Raw genomic sequence first — 21,572 nt, forward strand, 5'->3', positions numbered from 1 at the left:
ACCCCTTAACTTCAGATGATAGTTAAATTATGAGAATAGATTCAATTATTCAGGGAGATAGTAAAGAATATGAAAAGAAGGTAGAGTATTGAAAAATGCCTACCTTTAAGGGTGGGGTGTTGAGGGAGAGGGAGAACAAAGGAGAAAGAATAAAAGGATAATGGAAGCTAAGAAAAACAAATTTAAAAACAAGTAACTATATAATAGCTTGTGATGCTACAACTTAAAATAGGAAGAGCATTACTTCTTCCTAAGAGACAATGGAATTTTACAACCAGGAGGTCCATGGTGACTTCTGAGAGAGGAACAATCAATATTATGATGAGCATCATTATAAATTCAGGTGGTCACATTAGATACTACTTCCCTGATTCTGTTATTGCACCATTTTTTTGACCTGAGATTCCTGAATACTTGTGGTTCTCTAAAGCCACTCTGTCTTGTCCTCAGCCCCACTATAGCTTTAGGAAATGCAGCCTAGGGAGGGTTGGGAGGCAAACACACACCTGCTACCTTGGCTTGAATGTTGTCTGGACCTGGTAGAGGTTACTTTCTTTGCTTCCTAGAAGACTTGCTTAATTCTGAGTTGTGGGCTCCACTGTGGAGAGTTAGTTGCTATGAGTCTCATTTGCTCATTCAGCAGCATCTACTGAGCTCTACTTTGTGCAGGAACTGGCTAACATTTATCTTCTGGAACTGGAATAATTGAGGTGGATCATAGCTCACTGATATAATTTTTTAGACCTTCTGATTTTTATTCTTCATTAATGAGAAGTTTGTGCTATCTAATTTCACATTTCTATGTCCATCAGCTTAGCCTTGCAAAACAGACAATTTCTACCTCTTAGTGCTTATGTAATATGTAACATTTTTCACAGTCTGCTTTTAAGTAGGGAGGGTCGTTAGAGAGGAAATCCAGGTTAACTACTTTCTCCCTGGGACCTTAGAAGGCTAGCTCATTACTTTGGATTTCCATTGCTTCTCATAGTGTATGAACTGATCATCCAAACCATTATATATTAAAAGTAATAGCTATGGTCCAAATATTATATGATGAATTCCTTAATCAAACGGATGTGAGGTTTTGCTCTGATTGGGAAGGTTGATGTCTCTTTGTATTAGCTGGTCTCTCACAGTGAGATTAATGTTTACCAAGCACCACTTTTGGACAACTAGCCTTGAGACAAATTTCCAGTTTCTTGTCTGGCAACATATAAAGTTTCATATTCTGATGCCTTTTACTAAGCTGACCTGAGAGAACACCGTGAAACAAATGCGTATAATCAGACAATGCATTGTACATATTAGAGAAAAGAGCCTGTGTCTTTTAACAAGGCACTTTCACAAGGAAGGGGCATGAATTGAGGATCTTAAGAGAAAATTTACATCAGCAAGAGGTTAGCCGAGGGACTCTTATAAAGAAGATTAAATTACAGAGTATGCTGTGTCCTAATTTACCTTCCCATGTTCTACATTCGACTATGAAGTCATTTCAAAGGAAAAAAAATTCAGATACACGAGCAGGAAAAATACACAGAACTACGACTGCCCTCTGGTGTTTCTTTCGATACACTGGCAGAAAAGTAAAAGCCTCAGAAAATTTGATAGCATCGTTTTCTGACTTAAAATTAAATCGCAGACACTAAAGATGGGAAAAAAATTCCCCCTTTCCAGTAATTTATAGTTCCTTATTCATTCCACGGGAAAAAAGCAGAATAGTAGATGGAATTTTTTAAGTCTTCACCTCTGAAGACACGTGTATTAGTTCTCTCTCATCTTTACTTGTCATGGTATTATTTTATTTTAAAAATAAGTATTATATGAGACGTCTCTGTACCTCACACTCAATTTTGCTGTCAACCTAAAACTGCTCTAAAAAATAAAGTCTATTAAAAATAGGCCTCGTGGTCTTAAATGATATTTGACATAGATGAATAGCAATGTGGTTCTAGAGATGGAAGAAAACTGATTCTGGTTCACTTCATGTTATTGAAGACAGCTCTGGAGTTCTGGGTCCTCTCTGCAAAGCTTAATAAGTGGTGCTTCCCGGGAGACCACAGGCACCTTGTGATAATCATATTTCTAGGTTTACAATGTTTTTTTAATATGGTTAAAGACCACACAGAAACACCTGCTAATGGTTGTAAGACATCAAGGAGGTGAGAAATTCAGTTATTTCCCAGCTTTTCTGGTTAGTTTGATCTCGCTAAGGTAGTTTTTGAAAGGCTCTTGTTGAGAAGGTCCTGGATAGTTGAATCCCATTATTCTATGCAGGGAGAGACTGGAAATCCCTTGGGAAGTTATTTATATTCCATCCTACAGAGTGTTCGATGGATACTGTGTTTGGGATAGTAACTCCTCCTTTTTTATAGGACTTAATTCGTAGGCTGGGAGGATGGAGAGTAATATGGCACCCACAATCCGCAAACGCGGGCTTGCTCATCTAAGCCTCAGTCACTCAGGACTAATTACAAATAAACCAGGTTGGGGCTTTTAGTTTAGAGATAAAGAGCCGATTGGGAAGACAATGAGGGTGAGCTGCCGGTGCTCCCTGTTCCCTGCTGGCTCTCTCTAGCTTGTTGGAGTCAAAAGAGCAGTTGGGAGTCCTACAGCAAATCAAGAAATGAATGAATGAATAAAAATAAAGAAGCCCTTCATATTCTAGTGAAATATGGGCACACTTTCAGCAATAATTTTGTCTCTCTTTGGTGAATGTGGTGGTATGTCAGGGCTGAGGCTCAGAGGATCAGAACCTGCACAGGGTCCTCAGTGAATGGCCTCTGAGTAGAGGGCCACCCACCGTGTCCTCTACACTGCTCTGCATCTCTGGACTTTGATGGTGGGATCTGATGGTAGGATTCAGCAGGTGAGAGTTAACAGCATGTTTGAACCCAGACAAGGAACTCACACAAGTTCTGAAACCCATATCTAAGCATATTACTTCTAAGTCTTTACTTCAACTCCAGAGGTGCTGCTGTTGACATATAAACAGCAGAACACACAACTTGATATTTTTCAGAGATGGAGGCCCATCTGTGAGCCACACTCCTGCCCTCCCCCTGTCTCCCCACCATTAATCATCCTCAGTGTCTATGGTGTCACTGGGCCTCTGGGTCCCCTACAGACTCTAGACTTGGGAAAGCATGTCATTTTAATTAAAAAGTAATTACTAAATTAGTTCAGGAATGTTATTCAACCTTAAAAAGGAAGGAAATTCAGACACATGCTACAACATACATGAACCCTGAACATATTATGCTCAGTGAAATAAGCCAGGCACAGAAAGATAACACTGTCTTACTCCAGTCGTATCTATGAGATTCCTAGAAGAGTCAAATTCACTGAGACAGAAAGGAGAAGGGTGGTTGCCAGGGGGTGGGGGAGGGAGAATGGGAGGTAGTGTTTCATGGGGACGGAGTTTCAGTTTTCCGAGAAAAGAGCCCTGGAGATGGATGGTGGTGATGGTCTCACAACAGTGTGAATGGACTTAATGCCACTGAATCGAACACTTCAAAATGCTACCTTGTATGTTTTGATATTTTACCACAATAAAACCAAAATTAATTTGTGTATTCACTCCACAAACTGTGAATGACTATGCACGTCATGCTCTGTGCCAGGAGCTGGGAGATGGAAAAATGGATTGGACACAGCGCCTACCTCAGAAAATGTCATCAACATTTCTACAAAGACATCATAAATTTCATGAACCATTTTTTGTTTTCTTTGAAATTTCCCCTTTGGATACACACATTCTTCCATTTAAGAAACACTCTAACTCTGTAAGTATCATTCAGTGGTGTTAATATGAATAACAGTAAATCCCATATTTTGAAATATTAAGTACCCTAACCTTTAATTCCTTCACAATGAATTAAGCTGACTGTTGTACTTGTGAGGGTCATAGAGTCTTGTTCAAGTCCTTCATTTCTAGCATAACAAGGGTTTTCCGGCTGCTGGGTCTCAGTGGGTGAAGGGCAGGGAAGGAGGATGGGGTCGGGGTGTGCGGGGGAGGCAGGTGAAGCATGAAGTGCATTGAAGGATGAGCCCAACAGCAAAATCAATAGGTCGTGTCCACTGACGATCCATTAAGGCTTCTGGGTTTTGATTTTGATAAGCCGGCTGGCAGTTTTTGTGGGAACTCACCCAATAAACAATCATTCCAGACAACTGTGTCCCTTAGAAGGATTCAGGAGTGGATTTTTCAGTGAGGTGGTAATGAGAACCTGGCTTTGTATGTGCAGACAGCAGGGAGGAGAATAAAACCACTGGGAAAACCCAAGGAGGTGGGAAACAAAGGAAGGAGAATGTCTCAAGTGAGTGCCCGTGGCTCGTTTCTGGAAGATGCTTGAGAGGCACTGGGTGATGTACCAACTTACTGTGGGGTAGGGGTGGGAGCAGAACACGGTGTACTTTCGGATGATGCCGTTCAGCTTGAGAGGGGGGAGCCAGGACACGAAGACCATGGAGGCTGAGGCCGCGGCCGCCTTGACTCCCGCGGGCGGACCTGGAACTGGAAGAGCAGAAAGTTTAGTGACAGAATGATGGGGCCTCCCTCCCCGCCACTCTAGACCCACCCCCCCCGACAGGACCCCGCTGGGCCCTGCCACTCTCTCTTCCCAGCTCTTCGGGAGTCAGGGATGCAGGCTGAACTGTGTCCCTCAAAACCCAAGTCAACTACACATTGGCACTTGCCATCTGCCTCTGCAAGGATTAAATCATGAACTGCTGCAGCCGTTGACCTTCAACATCCACTGAAAGGAGTTTAGGGTGGAGATCAGGAATGAGGGACTCTGTGTTCTGGGAAAAACTGGTAGAACAGGCCTTCAGATAGATAGATATTTTTAGGAGAAGATGTTATGAGCCCGATTCTTGCATCTCCTCGTATCTAGAAAAGCACTAAAATCATTAATGGTGACATCTGCTCTTCCTGACTAGCAGGAAGCTTCTGCCAAAACGTGTGCTTGACTGCACGTACCCCCTTCACTGAAATCATACGTAACGCTGACCTTCCCCGCTACCTCTTTGGAGCAGTTTCTCAGAGCTCTCTGAAACTCTGTCTCCTGGGCTATAGTCCTCATTTTGCCCCAAATAAAACTCAACTCACAACTCTCACGTTGTGCATTTTGTTTTCAGTCAACACCCACTTGTTGAAGCCCTAGCCCTACCATGCCAGAATGTGACCTTATCTGGAGATGGAATCTTTAAAGAGAAAATCAAGTTAAAATGGGGTCATTGGGGTGAGCCCTGACCAGCATGGCTGGTGTCCTTGTACAAAAAAGGGAGATGTGGACACAGAGACACACATGGAGGGAAGACAACATGAAGACACAGGGAGAAGATGCCCATCTACAAGCCAGGGATCGATTCTCTCTCACAGTCCTTGGAAAGAACGGACCCTGCCCACCCCTTGATCTTGGACTTCTTGCATCCAGAAAGGTGAGACAGAACATTCCTGTTGTTGGTCCCCCAGGCTGCGGGACTTTGTTACAGCCACCCTGCGGGCTGACACAGTGTCTCTCTGACCAGTAATCTAGGAGCTCCACTGGGCCATGTCCTTGGGCATGTCCCCTAAGAGCCCACTTTAGCAAGTATCCTGCTCAGTCAGTTTAGCCAGAATCTCCACAATATCTTATCACCTTTGATATCTGATCAAAGTCCTCACTCTCTGTCACCACCAGGTAATCTCTGATCATCGTCGCCTGTCTTCTGCAAAACTCCTGTGAAGCCAGTTTAGCCAAAATGCCCCTCATCCCTGATGTTTCCTCTTGGTAATTTTTTCACCCAAGGACCCCCCTCCCTCCCCGTCACTCCTTGGCTGTAAACTCCCACTTTTCCTTGTTGTAGTCAAAGCTGAATCCAATCTTTCTCCCCTACCGCAAAGCACCATTGTGGTCATGCCTTCACCTATCAAATTGTTCCCCTGAATGAAGTCTGCCTTGCTGTTCCTTAACCAGTGTCACAAATAGGTGTTTCTGTGACAGAACTAACACAATCAGTTCAAGTCCCTGTTTTCCTGGGAGCCTTCTCTATGCTTTTCAGTCCCTGTTGATTTCCTGCCTCTGACTAGAAGAGAATTTAGCTTCTGGGTCATTCTTGTTTCTGCTACCGTGTTTGGCTTTGAACGGGCTTGCGGGGTACATCTTGCCTCCTGAGTTAGGAATGAGGGCGAATTACCTCAGTCATCAGAGATCACCCTTCTGGGCCCAAAACACGTTGTAATGACACCTCTCTTTGGCTCAGGAGAGGCTCAGAAGCAGTTTTTATGAGTATGAACTTTTGTGTCAAAGATTCACGGTTCATACAGACAACAAACTCCCCTCTGTCAATCATCTAAGAATGCAGAAAAGGTTGTTGACAACTTGAAGCTTAATGTGAGAAGTGAGATTGAGCATAAGTGCTCTTCCATCCACCCTTTTGTTTTCCAGGTTGAAGAGGGAGAATGAGGTGAGGTGGGTAGAACATGGGATAAAGAGGAAAGAGTGTTAAATCTGCTGTGAGAGAAACCACGAGGTTATTGCTTTCCTCCTCACTGTTTTAACTTTTCATGTAGAGAGAGGTTCCCCCCTTGATGGAGACCTTGAAATTCAAACCAGTAAGGTCCCCTGTGAGCCCCTGGAGGAAGCTTTGAGCTTCTTCCTTCTCCGAAAACAACCTAACTTTAAAGTAAATATTTTTGGAGTGGAATGTGTATCTCAATTGTCACCTTCTAGGTGACAATTCCAGATCAAATTATGCTCAAATTTTGACCGTGACTCTTCTAGGTCAAAACAACACAACCAACCACTCTGGCAAGAGTTAACGGGGGTTGGACACAGTCATCATTTGAAAATATAAAATCTTGGGATCCGTTGTTTTTGTTTGTTTGTTTGTTTGTTTGTTTGTTTGCAGTACACGGGCCTCTCACTGTTGTGGCCTCTCCCATTGCGGAGCACAGGCTCTGGACGCGCAGGCTCAGCAGCCATGGCTCATGGGCCCAGCCGCTCCATGGCATGTGGGATCTTCCCGGACCAGGGCACGAACCCACGTCCCCTGCATCGGCAGGCAGACTCTCAACCACTGTGCCACCAGGGAAGCTCTGGGATCAGTTTTTGACAAGTTCCACCAAGAACAAAAGGTCTAGAGAAAGGAACACACAGGAGTGATGAAGCTTGGATTAATAGGTCCTTGGGAACAAGGTACCTTTGTTCTGAATATGCTTAGTTTTCTACTGGTGAGGGCAATCACCTAGACATCTACAACCTGGTTCAGAGCCACAAGGGCTCCTCCTGAATACCAAGGGTAGAGCATACATGTGCTTAATATTCCCACGCTAATGGATGCCCCCAGATTGGCCAGAACCCTCCATATCTTCCATAAAGCAAACCACACAGCTGGCATCCACCAGGCACTCCCTCTGGCCAGCGTCCTTCTAGGACCCCAAGGACATTGGCAACAACTCCTTGGCTGGCTGCTCATCAGGAGTGTCAGGCTTGTTTCTACCATTTGTGACAATTGTACTTGTCAAGGTAATGCAGTTTAATTTAAGGAAACTGATGAAATATGAGCGCACAAAGAAAGCTGTTTTTATGACAATTGATGGGACTTTGGAAAAGCTTTCTGAAGGTAAGTTTAAAAAAAAAAAGAAGCTTCAATTATGTTTGGGCAAGACTAGTGAGAAGAACAGGTCACATGGCAAAAAAATCAAGGCAAACAGATAAAAAGAAATTAAAAAGCAGATTATTGGCCAATGACAATACATGTTTTCTCCACGATCAAGAAATTAAAGTGGAAATTACAGATGATCCATGATGCATACAGTTCAAAGAATGAAAAATGACACAGAACTCTAATCTCTTCACCCAAAACTAAAGAAATGAGTCTGGATCATTTGATTAGACAATGATTATATAATAAATGTATATTAATATGTTTTAAGTTAAACTACAATGTTTGAGTTCTGTCTCTTGGTCACTGTAAAATGTAGTGATTCCTTCTTTAGTAGATGATTTCCATTAACTTGCCTGGATCACGTCACATCAAAGGGTTTTCCACTGCACTTACTACCTAAACCCCCATGTGGTTCCTCATACACTGATTTATGATCCATCTTGTACAATCTTTCCTTGTAGCGTTATTAGAATTTTGCATAAGAAAATAATAAATATACAGAAACTGAGGCGCAAGACATTGGAGAAAGATTTTCAGGATTTCTGAGCCAATACTTTACGAATGAGAATTTAAAATTTTAGTTCTGGTTTGGATTACACCACAATGGTTAAAGGTGTGGGCTTTGCAGCCTCCACTGCTGGCTTTTGTCCAACTTTACCACTTGGTTCTGTGTCCTGGGCAAGTTCATAAGTTCTCTAATAAGTCTTAGTTCCCTCACCTATGAATCCAGAGCAATAATTATACCAAGTTATTATTTTACTGTTAAGATTATGAGAGAGAATTCATGTGAAGAATTAATATGAGTCCTGTATATAATACGCACTGAATAAACTCTAGCTATTGTTTGTAATAACCATCGCCATTTCATTATCGTACATATTGCTAAAGGATTCTGGCCTTTACTTTGTAACTCAGTGTTGAATTATAAACACCAAACGTTGAGAGTGGCAGGAGACAGAGATGGCTTAGGAGGGTGTGTCTGGGACATAGTTTATTAAGACGCACTCCTAGTCATCAGGTTACATTTTGGTAATCTGCTTTTCTTCTTATGAAGATATAGGTGAGCTTAGGTAGCCTTCGTCAATTTCTGGCCATTGTTGAGTGAACTTATGGCTCCAGGTTTGACTGGTTGAAGTTAAGAATGCAGCGGCTGAGGACCATCTCTTCTGCATTCTCCCATGTGCTCCCCTGTGCACGCAGATGCTCTCAGAGCTCTCATATCCGATGGCCCCGGCATCTTGGCTCTGACTGACACACCTTAGACCGATCCTGTTCAAAGCAGGGCTCATCACCTTTTCTCCCAAGCCTCCCTCCTCCCGTCCTCTATTGCAGCAAACGGCACAGCCATCTCCTTGGTCTCAAGAGCCAGAGCCTAGAATTCTCTTCCCTTCTTGCTGCCTCTTGGTGGACGTGTAAGGTTGGTGTGTGCTTCAGACCTCCACGTGGACGTGTCAGGTCAGTGGCTGGATTCTCTTCCTGGCTCTGTGTCACTGCACAGCACTGGAGCCCTTTTTAGGTCCCTGGATGTGGCGTGCGTCTCCTACATCAGGTCATTGACACATGATGACTGAAAGCCTTGGGCTCCTCCTGCCTGGAATTGTTCCCCGCCCTCCACCTTGTCCTTGGCAACTCTAACTCACCTCAGCTTCTGCTAGGGCTCGCTTCCTCGAGAAAACCTTCTCTGTCACTAGCCTAGGTGAGGTCAGGACGGGTTGTCTCTGAAGACGCTTCTTCATGGCACTTGTCATAACCCACTCAGGAGTGATTGGTAAATATCTGTCTCCCCCACCAGCCTGCGAGCCCCACCTGTCCTGTTCTCTGCTGTGTCTCCAGTGCCCGGGCCAGTATCTGGCACATACTAGGTCCTCCAAGCAGATTTTCTAAATGAGCTCAGTGTGGCAGGCAGGATTCTAAGATGGTGCCCAAGATTCTCGCCCTCTGATATCCACACCTGTATAATTACCTTACCCATGAATGTGGGTGGTACTTGTCACTATCATGGATGGATCACTCTCAAAATCAGGTTACATTTTGTGCAAAGGTGAAGGGAGTTTGCAGATATAAAAGGACCCAATCAGCTGACTGTAAGTTACTCGAAGAGAGAGTAACTTGGGTGGGCCCGACCTAATCAGATGAGCCTCTTAAAAGAGGGTCTAGAAGTCAGAGAGGGATTTGGAGTAGCAGAGACAGGCTCCTGCTGGTGATGAAGAGGTCAACTGTCCTGCTATGACCACACGACCATGTGACCCTGCTGGGGCCATGTGACAGGGATTGGGGAGTGGCCTCTGGGGGCTGAGGAGATGATGGTCTCAGCCCTAAGGGAACTGGGTCCTGCTGACCGCCAGTGAGCTCGGGTGAGGATCTGACCTCAGATGAGACCCCAGGCCCAGCCAACACTGTGATTTCAGCCTGTGAGACCCTAAGTGGGGACCTGGCTAACCCGTCCCTGGACTCCTGACCCCAGGAAATGGTCAGATAATGAAGTTGTATTGTTTTAAGGTGCTAAGTTTGTGATGATTTGCTACACAGCATAGAGAATGGGCCCAAACAGTCAAGCCACCTAAGAGTGTATCTTAATGAGAAACATCAAACTTATTGTTCTGTAAAAATATTGCCTCAATCTGAAGTGAGACAGAAGTCTAATAAGTACCTCACAGACACTCTGGTCAGCTTCGTTTTTGTCATCCTCATTTTTCTGGTCTTAGAGATCAGCCACAGGCAGGGGTATGTGTGTGTGCGGTTTGTGGCTTGTGTCTGTGGTGTGTGGTTTGGGTTATTTGTGTGATGCGTGTGTGATGTGTGTGTAGAGTATGTCTGCATGTGTAGCGTGCGTGGTGTGTGTGTGGTATGTGTGTGTGTATAGTGTGTGCGTGTGCATGTGTGGTTTGTGGTGTGTATGTGATGTCTGTGCTGTGTGTGGTGTGGTGCATACATCAGTGTGTGTGTATGTGTGACCAGCCATGACAGCCAGGTTCACCTGAGCCCCAGGCTCCGCAGCAGCTTTTCTGAGCCGTGAGCAGATGACGTGATGCTGAAGGGACACCTTCACAATAGCAGTTGTCGTCACGGCCAAGCAATGCATGAGGCCCCTTTTCTCTTCTGGTTTCCATCAGGCTCCAGTATGTCTGGCCTTTGCACCCATTAGAGCAGTGGTTTCCAAACACTCCTTAAAGTGGACAAATCCTTTTAAGTGTCATGTGGGAGACCCATGCATAACACAGTGGAAGTGGAGTGGCTCCTCCTGAAGCAGAGATGGGAGGGAGCCCCTCTGGGGCCCTCCCCATTACCACTGGGCATCTCTGAGGCCCCCCTAGGAGCCCTTGGACTTCCTAGGAACCTGTGTGAGAATCCCTGCAGCAGAGGAAGCTTTGACATCCACGTGGTGGAAGGCCTCTCAGGACATCCTGGTCTGTTGTGTTGCCGGTGTATCCGCTACTGCACAGAGCACATCATAACCCTGCCAAATGCTGCAGGACTCTGGGATCCTAAGCAGTATTGATTCCGGTTAATTGACAGGCTTTCTCATGGCACACAAAGCCTTCAGTGTCTCCTGAAGAGCAGCACTGCAGGTGGTTAGGCAAATACACACACACACACACACACACACACACACATACTCAGGGTCCATCACCTTTAAGGTGAACCAGGGTGCAGTTTACACTATCATCTGAGAACACACCATCCATGCCTTCAAGAGGATGTATGGCTCAAGATATGGGTGGCCAGAGGAATCAAATATCCTGATGTCTGTTTATTTTTCTCTTGCTCTTAGCTCCACTTTCAGATGTCCTGCTAAACAGATCATTAACCATGGCAGAGAGGGACCGAAGATCACATATTACAGCTCCTGCTGGCCTTCTTCTCACAGAGCTATGCGCAGAGCTTTGTGATGTATTCAGTAAATATTTGCACTTAAACACAACCGTCGCTATTTATATATATGTAATGTTTTCTTTTGTGGAAAAGGATCAGGGCTGAAACTACCTTCTGCCAGCAGACTGAAAATAACAATTGGAAAAATAATAGATTGCATTTGTGTGTGTTCTCTTTCCCCATGGCTTGGCTCAGATTATATTCTCAGCAAAAAAAATGGTAGCAGGATTTCATAGAATTCAGAATTAGCTGTCTTGTGTTCAAAAACAAAAAGCTTGATTGACAAATAATCTTTTGTGGTCTTGCAGCAATAAAAAATGTGCAAGTTCTCAATGATTGAGCAGTCCTGGGAAGAGGACCTGAGACGTCAGGTGTTCTTACAGATGCTGGGAATATCTCCGTGGACCCACAACTATACTGATGGACCTGAGACTCTGGACCCAATAGTATGTCCAAGGATCTATATCAGGGATCTATATCAAGATCTCCATATTCTTGGAGAATTCATGTCCAAGAATCTTTATAGGAACTGAGAAACTACTTATGGAACAGATGACTTGTTTTCTAAACAAATATTTCAGTTGTGAATTATCCCCTGTAAAAGTAAACGTTTTGCCTGTTTTATTTTTCAATTTTATTTATTTAATCTATTTTTTTATTTATTATTGATTCTGTTTTTATCTCTTTCACTAGCAAGTGATAAATTTTTCCTTTTTAAGATGATCAGTGACCTAACAACATAATTTAAAATTCCAGGCCCCGTGACACTGAGGGGTGAGGACGTTAGTTTAAGAACTGTTTTGGGCAGAGAAGTCCTAATTGAATGTTTGCTGTGAATGTGTTAATATTTCTTTACTTGCAAGAGCATCAATAAACAATGAAACTTCAACCTGTGCCTAGAAGAGTGCTTTTCTGAGGAGAAACAATAAATGTTGACAATTATTATTTTATATTTTTACATCATTTAATTGAAGTCGGCAGTGTTATCCAAACTTCAAATCATAAGACTTCACAGAAGCATCAACAGGATTTATACTCTGACTTTGATTACGCATTCCTTTCAAGCAGACACAAAATTGTAATCAGTTCTGTAAACTGCTCAAACGTCTATTTATATTAGACTTTGAGTCTATAAGGATGGCTGGCGCAATTCTTCACCATTTCTAGATAAGTGAATTTTTCATGTGAATCTGGGAAATAAACTCATTATTATACTAGTTTTTCTCTCCTTCTACCTCATCTCTGCTCTGCTTTTTTTTGAAAATGCTGATGATTTATCCCAAGTAAATACTGACACTCAGCTCTGCATTGCTCTCGCCCACGTTAGCACAAGTGGAATTCTTGATCTCCTCCCTGGTACGTCCAAGGCAGGGCTTTCCACAATTAATCACATCTCCCCATACTATTAGCACTGGATAGGAAAGCAGAGAATAATTGATTGACACATTACACTTTGGGTCTCAGGGTCAAGTTCGGAGACGGAGCTCTGATTCTAAAACTGGAGGAGTAATAAAAAATGGATCCCAAATTACCAGTCAGTATGGAGCTGTAAAGAACTTTCCACTTTTATTGGATTTCTGTACGTTTTTCTGAAAAATGCAGGTGTCAAAATTCATGTTGCTGATCAATTTGCTCTTTAAATACTAATTCCAGTGACATCTGTGTTATCGCTTAGCAATGCAAAAGAAGGTTCCACCCTCATTCTGAAGGAGTGGAGATCAAATAATCACATGTCTAGTGTCAGGAACCATCCCACGATGTGTCAAGCTAGGTGATGTTTGCACACATCACTTCACTTTTCATGTCTTAATTCTGTGCAGTCTGATGGTCATGGAAATTTTGTACATGAAAAAGGTCCAGTTCAGAGAAAGTGAGGTAAGGTGTCCAAGTCCCACGGCAGCAGGTGGCAGAGCCAGCATCTAGACACAGCTCTCCGTTGATTACATTTTAAAAATGAAATATGGCCGTCTTCACCCAGGACATAGCTTGGTAGATATCTCTATGAATGTGTGACTTCCTAATGGCATTGCATTTTGACCTTAGATTTCCCTAAAGAATGCAATTTCTTTGGGCGGCATTGGCTGACACCTGCACATAACTGGGAATAATCACTTGTGTGTTCTAGAAAAACTGAGGGTAATGAGGTTAAGTTTGTGGGCGGGAACTAGAATGCATGAAGGGCTAGAGAGACAAGAAACATAATATGTGAGGGTAGACGGACAGGACTGCTTGGGGAGCAGGGCTGGGTTTGATGAGGGGAGAGCAGAGAGTGATGCTGTGAATGTCAGGGGAGTGCCCTTAGGAGACAGAAAAGCTGGGCAGGAAGGGTCTGCCCAAGCCTCTGAGAGTGTGTCCCTAGCTTTGCTCCCACAGGACACAGTGGGTGAAGCAACAGCATGTTGACTGTCTATGTAGCAAAGGACATCAAAACTGCCAACACGTGGGCAGTCATGGACAATGGAAAATGGCTCTCCCACCCACACCCTGCCCAGCTTCCTGGGGAACAGAGGCCCTGCAAGAAGACAAAAAGACAAAACTACAGAGCCAAATCAGCACAGAATTCAGGTGTAGTGGTTCCCATCTCAACTCTGGCTTGGGTATAATTCTGAGCTCTGATTTGGAGGATTCCACAAGGGAATCAGTTTGATATCAATTGCTCTTTCTTTTATTAAGGTGGAAACTGTTTTCTCACTGTTGCCATAATACGTATTATAAGTTAAATTATTCTTCAAAAAGTCTTCAATAAGGTCCCTCAGGCTTTCCCTTAAAATAATATGAAAAACTATTTTGCCGTACAGTTTTTGTAGGATTGGGAAATAGTCACATAACCAAGTCCAAATTGTGATCTGAAAAATGTTCTATGATTTAAAATTTTACTAAATCATCATAAATTCTTGTAAGAAATTTAAAAAAATTAACATGAAGCTCTCACACTGAGGGCTTATTCTAATGCCAGCACAGCATATGACGATGTAGACCATTACATAATTTTTAAGTGGAAAGATGGAAATGATCAGAGCTTACACTAATAGCTAAAGAGTCACTGAAGTTATTCTAATGGGATACAAAATAGGGATGGCCCTGGGATACAGCCCTGGGATACAAGGTACTTTTGTTTAAAATAATATGTGCCTCCCCACCCCAAGAAAAAAGAAAAATTGTAGGGGAAGAGAGAAACAATGGATAAATCAAACAAAGGTGACACAGGAAGTGCTGGTCTGAATCGTGCTGGAATATTTTGGGAGGGCAGCAAAAAGTGTGCATGGAGCAAAGTCAAGAATAGGTGGGTGAATTAATTCTCTGACCCAGCCTTTCCAGCAATAGCTCCTGCCCGGGAATGCTGCCAGCCGGTGGGAGCCTCCTGTGTGGCCCCTGGAGGTTCAGATGGGACCTGAGCTCTCCCCCAACAAGCCGCCCCCCTTCTCACCATCCTCTTTGGTCCGAGTGAAGATCTGCTCGCTTCGCACGCCATCCCCAGCCCGGGTGAAGGCCAGCACCTGGATGCTGTAGTTGGTATATTTCTCCAGCCCGTCCAGCTCCAGGGAGGGCTGCGTGGTGGTGACGTTTTTGATCTCACCCAGCTCTGGAGGACAAGAAAACACGAACCTGTTACCGCGGCTGTGGGCCCCATCCTTGCGGCCCAGCACTGGGCCACGAGCCTCCATCGGTCACGTCCTGAAATCACGCAAGGGGACTAGGCGCAGTCTTCATGTGACACCAACGCTCTGCGACATTTGGAAAAGGTCATTTGCACCAAACTGCCACAGAGCACAGGGTGGAAAAGTGGTCTGGGAAAAAAGCAATTCACTCCAAGTTAAGTGTTATAAACCCAACGCTGGCACCGTGGCTGCCCTCCTGAACTGTCCCCAAGCAGGTTTCCTGCACCCCAGGCCCCAGGGAGCCAGGACCACTATGCTCACTCTGCAGAGACCCTTCTAACTGCTCATCAAGAAGCTTCTACAAGTCGAGCTTCATTTTTCCATTTAAAAAAGCAAACTTCTTTAAGGTAGACGTGTTTTTCAGCACCTAACTTAAGTATACGAGCGACTGCAGCGCAGCAAGCCCCTCCCGTCACCTGGAGTGAACCCTTCGGCTGATGTGCCGGGGATGTGGCTGATCAGCTAAAACTACTTCACGTTCTGGTGTGGGATCAGCTAATGGCGTGCAAAGATGGACCTTTATGCTGGCCCATCTGAGGTACATGATACACGGCAGTTTGAGAAAACTCACGGTGATGTGTTAAATACCGCCTCGGGTGCTCTGGATTTTGAAATGAGCCACTGACGGACGAGGAGAGAGGGGCCTGAGGACTGCTCACCTTTAGGGCAAGTGGCCGTGTGTGGGATGTTTGGTGCAGGCTGGTCCCCGTGCCCGCTGTGCCCGGTTACTCAGAACTGACCTGGGAGATGGGGTCCAGGAGGGAGTCCTCCTTGGTGTCTGGCCACCTCTGCACACAATGCACACAGTGAGGCAGCCCCAAAGGGTCTCTCGTGCCCTCTGGCCTCAGTAAAGGCAGCTGACACGCCGTGCGTGCTTCCTTAGGTTCTGGGTTCCCAGGTTAACTCATTCACCCAACATGACCATGCTCTTGTTTCCACAACCCATTCATTTTACAGGAGAGGAGACTGAGGAAGGCAGAGGCTCAATAGCTTCCCCAGGTCCCGGAGCCAAGCACGGGGGCCGAGAGCATGGGCCGTGGCACCACAGGGCATGGCCGCACGGCCACCGTCCCCACTCTCAGCCACTCCCTGTGGCCGCTCAGTGGGCCTGCATGGCGGCCAGATGCGATGCGGTTCTGCCGGCTGGTTTTCTCTTCCTGCTCTTTGATTTTCTTTCCTCCTCTCCTTCTGGCATATTGCACGGAAGTTCGGAGATTAGTGGCCAGCTGTTTCGTGATTATGGTGACTGTTTTTACTTTTCGTCATCAAAAGGATCAAGGCTGAACTGGACATAGCAGGATAGTTGAATTTAAAATAAAGCAGGGGGTAGCCAAGTCTTCTCACTCACATGCCAGGGACCCCTGTGTGTGAGGAGGGCTGTGAGGGGACGGGAAAAGGGCACAGACACAGCCCCAGACCCCAACAGGAGCCTGATGCCTGTTCCCACCTTGGGCAGCTTGTGGATGAGTTCTGGGGGCGGGATGCTTTGCTGGGGGGAGAGAGCACAGCAAAGGGCGCAGCCCCCCAAAGATGCCTGTGGCCTAGTGTCTTCTGGGGGAGACCAGCTGCTGGCAGACTTTTAGGGGCCACAATCTAGAAACCAGAGCAGATGGCTTATGAAAAAAAAAAAAAATGTTTGCTCCTGTGTGGTCACTGTGCATTTGGAAAGCTGACAATCGTTACCCTCAGATGGGTTAGAAATTCTCTCCTGTGAAGGAAAAGTCTGCCCTGGGTGACCATCAGACCTCTTTCCATTATATTATTCATTTATAATTTTCATTTTCCTGAACATAGATAATACAGGTCAATTGGAGTAGGTTAAAAAATTCAAATGCTAATGGAAAAAGTTTAAGTATAGATCTCATCAAGATCTTTTCAGATTTAGGAACTTCTACATTATGACAAAGATTACACACACACACACACACAGTTAGGGAAAATGCAACTCAGGGGAGGTTCTTCCACGGGGCTGTGTGCTGGGCTAGTAATGAGAAATTGACTATATCATGTGACCTCATGGGGCCTCTGGTTTTATGCTTTTGTTTTTATCTTTAAGAAGGACCCAGGGTCTCTACGTCACGGGGGAAGTATGAGCTCCAATTACAGTGCAGGGGAAAGATGTGCCGATGGGACAGGGCTGTTCCCCAGTGAGACAGTGATGGAGAAGAGGACAGTGAAGAGGGAGAAAGGCAAAGTGGGACACCCTGATCTGTTTAAAGAAAGCAACACTTGACCCAAAAGAATTACACCCGCTTATGAATTACCATACTAATTAGAATTGGTATTTGGATATTGACTCATATTGGAGTTCATATTATTTGGATGAACTAATTTATCACGAACCATGAATATGAATGCAGTCCAACCCCTGTTCAAAATTAACCCCCCAAGGATTTTTAAAAACTACCTGTGCCCCAGAATCGACCACAAAAGCACCTCATTCTCTCTGCTGGGAGGGTATGTCCCTGACCCATCAATGTAGAGGAAGTAAAAAGGAAAATTATGAAAAAAGCCAAATTCAAAACAGCGTGCTTCATTTGTCGTTCTTTCAAGCTCCTTTTCTTTTTTTAGGGCTTAAACGCGGATTTCTATCACCTACTTTTCACGGCCCCAGTGGAGTCATTTAAATATATATATGTATGTATATATATGGGACAGTACAGTAGAAATTAGCACAACATTGTAAATCAACTATACTTCAATAAAATAAATTTTTAAAAATATATGGGAAGTAAAAAATAGTGGTCAGTTGAAATCATGAGTAAAATAATATGAAATTAATATAGAAAATAAATTCAGAAATCATACCATTTATAGTACAAAAAGGGTTTTTAAGAAAAACTTTATATTTTAAAACAAAATAGTTTTATGTTATTTATTTACACCCTTCTTCATTCTTAAAGGGTCTAAGGAAGAAATCAAAATAGGTGTGGAAATCACTTTTCCCAAGCACCTCCTCAACCTGCCAACATTGTAGCTAAAGTCTTGGTTGGCACTTAAACATTGCTTTGATTCAGAATCTGTCGTTTTCGTCTTGAAGAAACACAGAGGGTTGAAAAGCAGCTCCAATTCCGATGGAAATAGTGCATTTTCAAAGTGTGCCATTTTCCTAGCAATCTTAGACTAACTGCTTCTGTCAGGTCTTAAAAATTCTTTGACTTTCAGATTATAAAATACTCAGAAATTTCACCGACGTATTGTACATTTAACCTGTCCTATCAAATATATTAACCAGTTTTATCTGGTCATATTAACAATAACAAAATTCTTTTTAATGCATATTTTTAAAAGTATTTGGGGCAATTGCTAATCACAGCAGTAGTAACGATCTCTTTCTCTCTTGGCCTGCACGAGTGAGTGTGTATGTATGTGTGGTGTATTCTCAAGCTTAGCAGGTACAGTTCTTTCCATGATCACTATGTGTTGTGTGTCTGTGGGAACCTCAGGGCTGCAATCTAAGAGCTTGTGCAGAAGAATCCAGTAATTCCATGAAATTCCCTGCGAATGCATAAATGTCACTTCTCAGAGGTAGCCGGTCAAGAATGACTGTTCACAGCAGGTTTCTGAGGGTTTCTTTCTCATCTTTTGGAGATTAAGTGTAATACTACTACATTGGGCATTAAGCACATCACCTTGATCTTCATACAGTGAGTAAAAGTATCTTTAGAAACTGTATGCATTTCCAAGCATTCTTTATTTACAGACTTTTATGTTTTTAAATGTTCAAGTTTTTAAAGTTTTAAAGCGTAAAGTTGACTGACAATATCAACCATATCATCCATCGTAGAACTAAGGTGCTTATAGGCATTATTAGCACAGATGAGTAAAATGTGAAAATGTGATGAACAGTACCCACCGGATTATGGAACGGTTTCCAACAAGAACAAAAAAGGAACGATTTTAGTGTAACACTGCCTTTAGGTGAGTATGTTAGGGTGTTTAATTTCATCTTATTCAAGATGAGGACTAGAAACCAGAAGAAGTATATGCAACGATCTATCACTGTATTGTGTCAGTAAAGTAGATACTTTGAAAGTTTTCGTTGCTCCGTATTTTACTTCTATGGGAATTTTAAAGCTCTGTTGGCAGGGAGGAGGTGAAGTGAATCATCTGTTTAACTCTGTCCCTCCGTGGGGCTGGCTGTGCCTTACTGGGCTGGAGGTTCTGTACGCATCACATATCCCCACTCTCACTAGGCTAGAGCATCCATCGGGGCAGATGCTGCATCCTCAGCTCCAAGCAGGAGTTCAGCACAGAGTAGCTGCTCAGGTAACACGTCTGCTTCGGGGAGGCCCAGAAGGTGAATCAGAATGTCTCCCCCCCCCACCAAAATAAAAAGGGCTTCCCTGGTGGCACAGTGGTTGAGAGTCCGCCTGCCGATGCAAGGGACACGGGTTCATGCGCCGGTCCGGGAAGATCCCACATGCCGCGGAGCGGCTGGGCCTGTGAGCCATGGCCGCTGAGCCTGCGCGTCCGGAGCCTGTGCTCCACAATGGGAGAGGCCACAACAGTGAGAGGCCCGCGTACCGCAAAAAAAAAAAAAAAAAAAAAAAGAATGTCTCCCACTGCTGGCACTATGAAAAGCGCTACCTCGACATCAAGGGAAACAGATCTGGTCCTCACCTCTGAGACACAAGTCTGGCTGCAGATGTAAACAGCTAAGCCTGGAACTCTGCTATTTACTTAGCAAATTAAGCTGCCTTTGCTAATGTGTCTTCCTTCCTTTATTCTGGTACCAACAGTGGAACCCCTGCAGCCTCTGAGGCCCAGCGTGTTCTGATTACCTGGGTGGGGAAAGCGACCGGGTAGGCAGAGCAGACCCAGGTGGTCCTGAGCAAAGGTGGGAAATGCCCTGGGGGCCTCTGTGTTTGCCCAGACTCAGAGGACCCACAGTCAGAAGAGCTGCAGGAAGCCCCAAACCAGAGGGGAGGCACCTCTGGGGGTTGGATATGGGGAGCGGGGGAGGGTGCAGGTGTGGGCCACCCAAGTCCTGGGCCACAGGCAGAGAGCAGAGCCTTTCCTGTTAGGGGCTGTAGCTCAGGGTGGGCCTGTCGTGCTCCTGGAGTGGGGCTCAGCCTGGCTCGGTGACGTCAGGCCTCTGTTCTGCTCAAGACACTTGGAGCCCCAATTTTGCCACTCCCTGAGCTGACCCTCTCTCGTGCCAAGTCTTGCCTCCAAACTGGAGAATTTTGTCTTACAACTTGAAAGAAAAAAAAATAATCACAAAGAAACAAGAAGGAAGGGAGGGGCGTTTCCCTGGTGGCGCAGTGTTTGAGAGTCCGCCTGCCAACGCAGGAGACGCGGGTTCATGCCCCGGTCCGGGAATATCCCGCGTGGTGCGGAGCGGCTGGGCCCGTGAGCCATGACCGCTGAGCCTGCGCGTCCGGAGCCTGTGCTCCGCAACGGGAAAGGCCACAGCAGTGAGAGGCCCGCGTACAGCAAAAAAAAAAGAAGGAAGAGAGGGAATACAAGGAGGAAAAAAAGAAAAAGGAGGGGACAAAAATGGAGGGTTTGGGATGAAAGCGCTCCTCATGGGAACAATAATACTCCTCCCAAGGTGTTCTGGCTCTGGCATTCTTCCTGAACCCATTCTAGTTCAACTACAGGAGCTTAAGAATTTTCCCTGCTGAGTCCTATCGGGGAATAGGAGGAAGTCAGCCTTTTAGGATACACATCACGCAGAACTTTCTAGATACAGATCAAGGTTTTGGTGCTGCCTGCAGAGGCTTGACATAGATACTCATAATTAGGAAAACACATCTATTCCTAGATTCCCCAAGTGCCACCCCCTCCTATCCTTCAAATTGTTTTTTGAAGGTATATGATTTAAACAGCTGTGCACACCTGTTAAAATGTCAGATATGAGATAACAGAAAGACGTGGGGAAAGGAGAAAAGTACCCATCGATAAAGAACTGCCCACCCTGTGCTGAATCCCACGGTAGGAGGAGGGGGTCTGCAAATTCCATTGCGCATCCTTTGGGGCAAACTCAAAGTTCTAGTTTAATCCCCTTACCTCCGTCCATGAGGTTGGCCCAGTAAATGACTCTGAACCCCTGGAGAATTCCATTCAAGGCTTCCTTGGGAAGTGTGGACCAGGATATTGATATGCTTTCTGGTGATGTTGCTATGGCTTGGACATTTTCGGGGGGGTAACTGGGCACTGAAATTAGATAAGTAGAATCTGTAATAACTGTGGGTGGTTTAATTAGCAAAGCAATATTGAATAAGCAACATTAGCTTAATATTTCAAAGTCCAGGAAAAGAAAAAATTGCACTCAATCCCCCAAATTAAGGGAAAAAATGAGTACCATTTCTCTATACAAATATTATGATAACTCAGTAAAATGCAGTGACTTCATATGACTTCCACTGTCTCTTTCCAGAATAA

General features: G+C 44.6%; 1 protein-coding gene across 2 annotated transcripts in view; it reads right to left on the bottom strand.

Moving 5' to 3' along the window:
* The window catches only part of DSCAM (DS cell adhesion molecule), a gene marked incomplete at both ends in the record, with an annotated part of 740,068 nt that overhangs the window by 81,400 nt on the left and 637,096 nt on the right, over positions 1–21,572 (bottom strand). For both annotated transcript variants that reach the window (XM_082624816.1, XM_082624817.1), the window contains 3 exons: positions 4,380–4,513; positions 14,951–15,106; positions 21,198–21,344. In XM_082624816.1, the coding sequence (XP_082480942.1) occupies positions 4,380–4,513; positions 14,951–15,106; positions 21,198–21,344 (437 nt within the window). The remainder of the gene's footprint in view (positions 1–4,379; positions 4,514–14,950; positions 15,107–21,197; positions 21,345–21,572) is intronic.

Source organism: Mesoplodon mirus (assembly GCF_964341445.2).
Source record: "Mesoplodon mirus genome assembly, chromosome: 6".
Lineage (NCBI taxonomy): Eukaryota > Metazoa > Chordata > Mammalia > Artiodactyla > Ziphiidae > Mesoplodon > Mesoplodon mirus.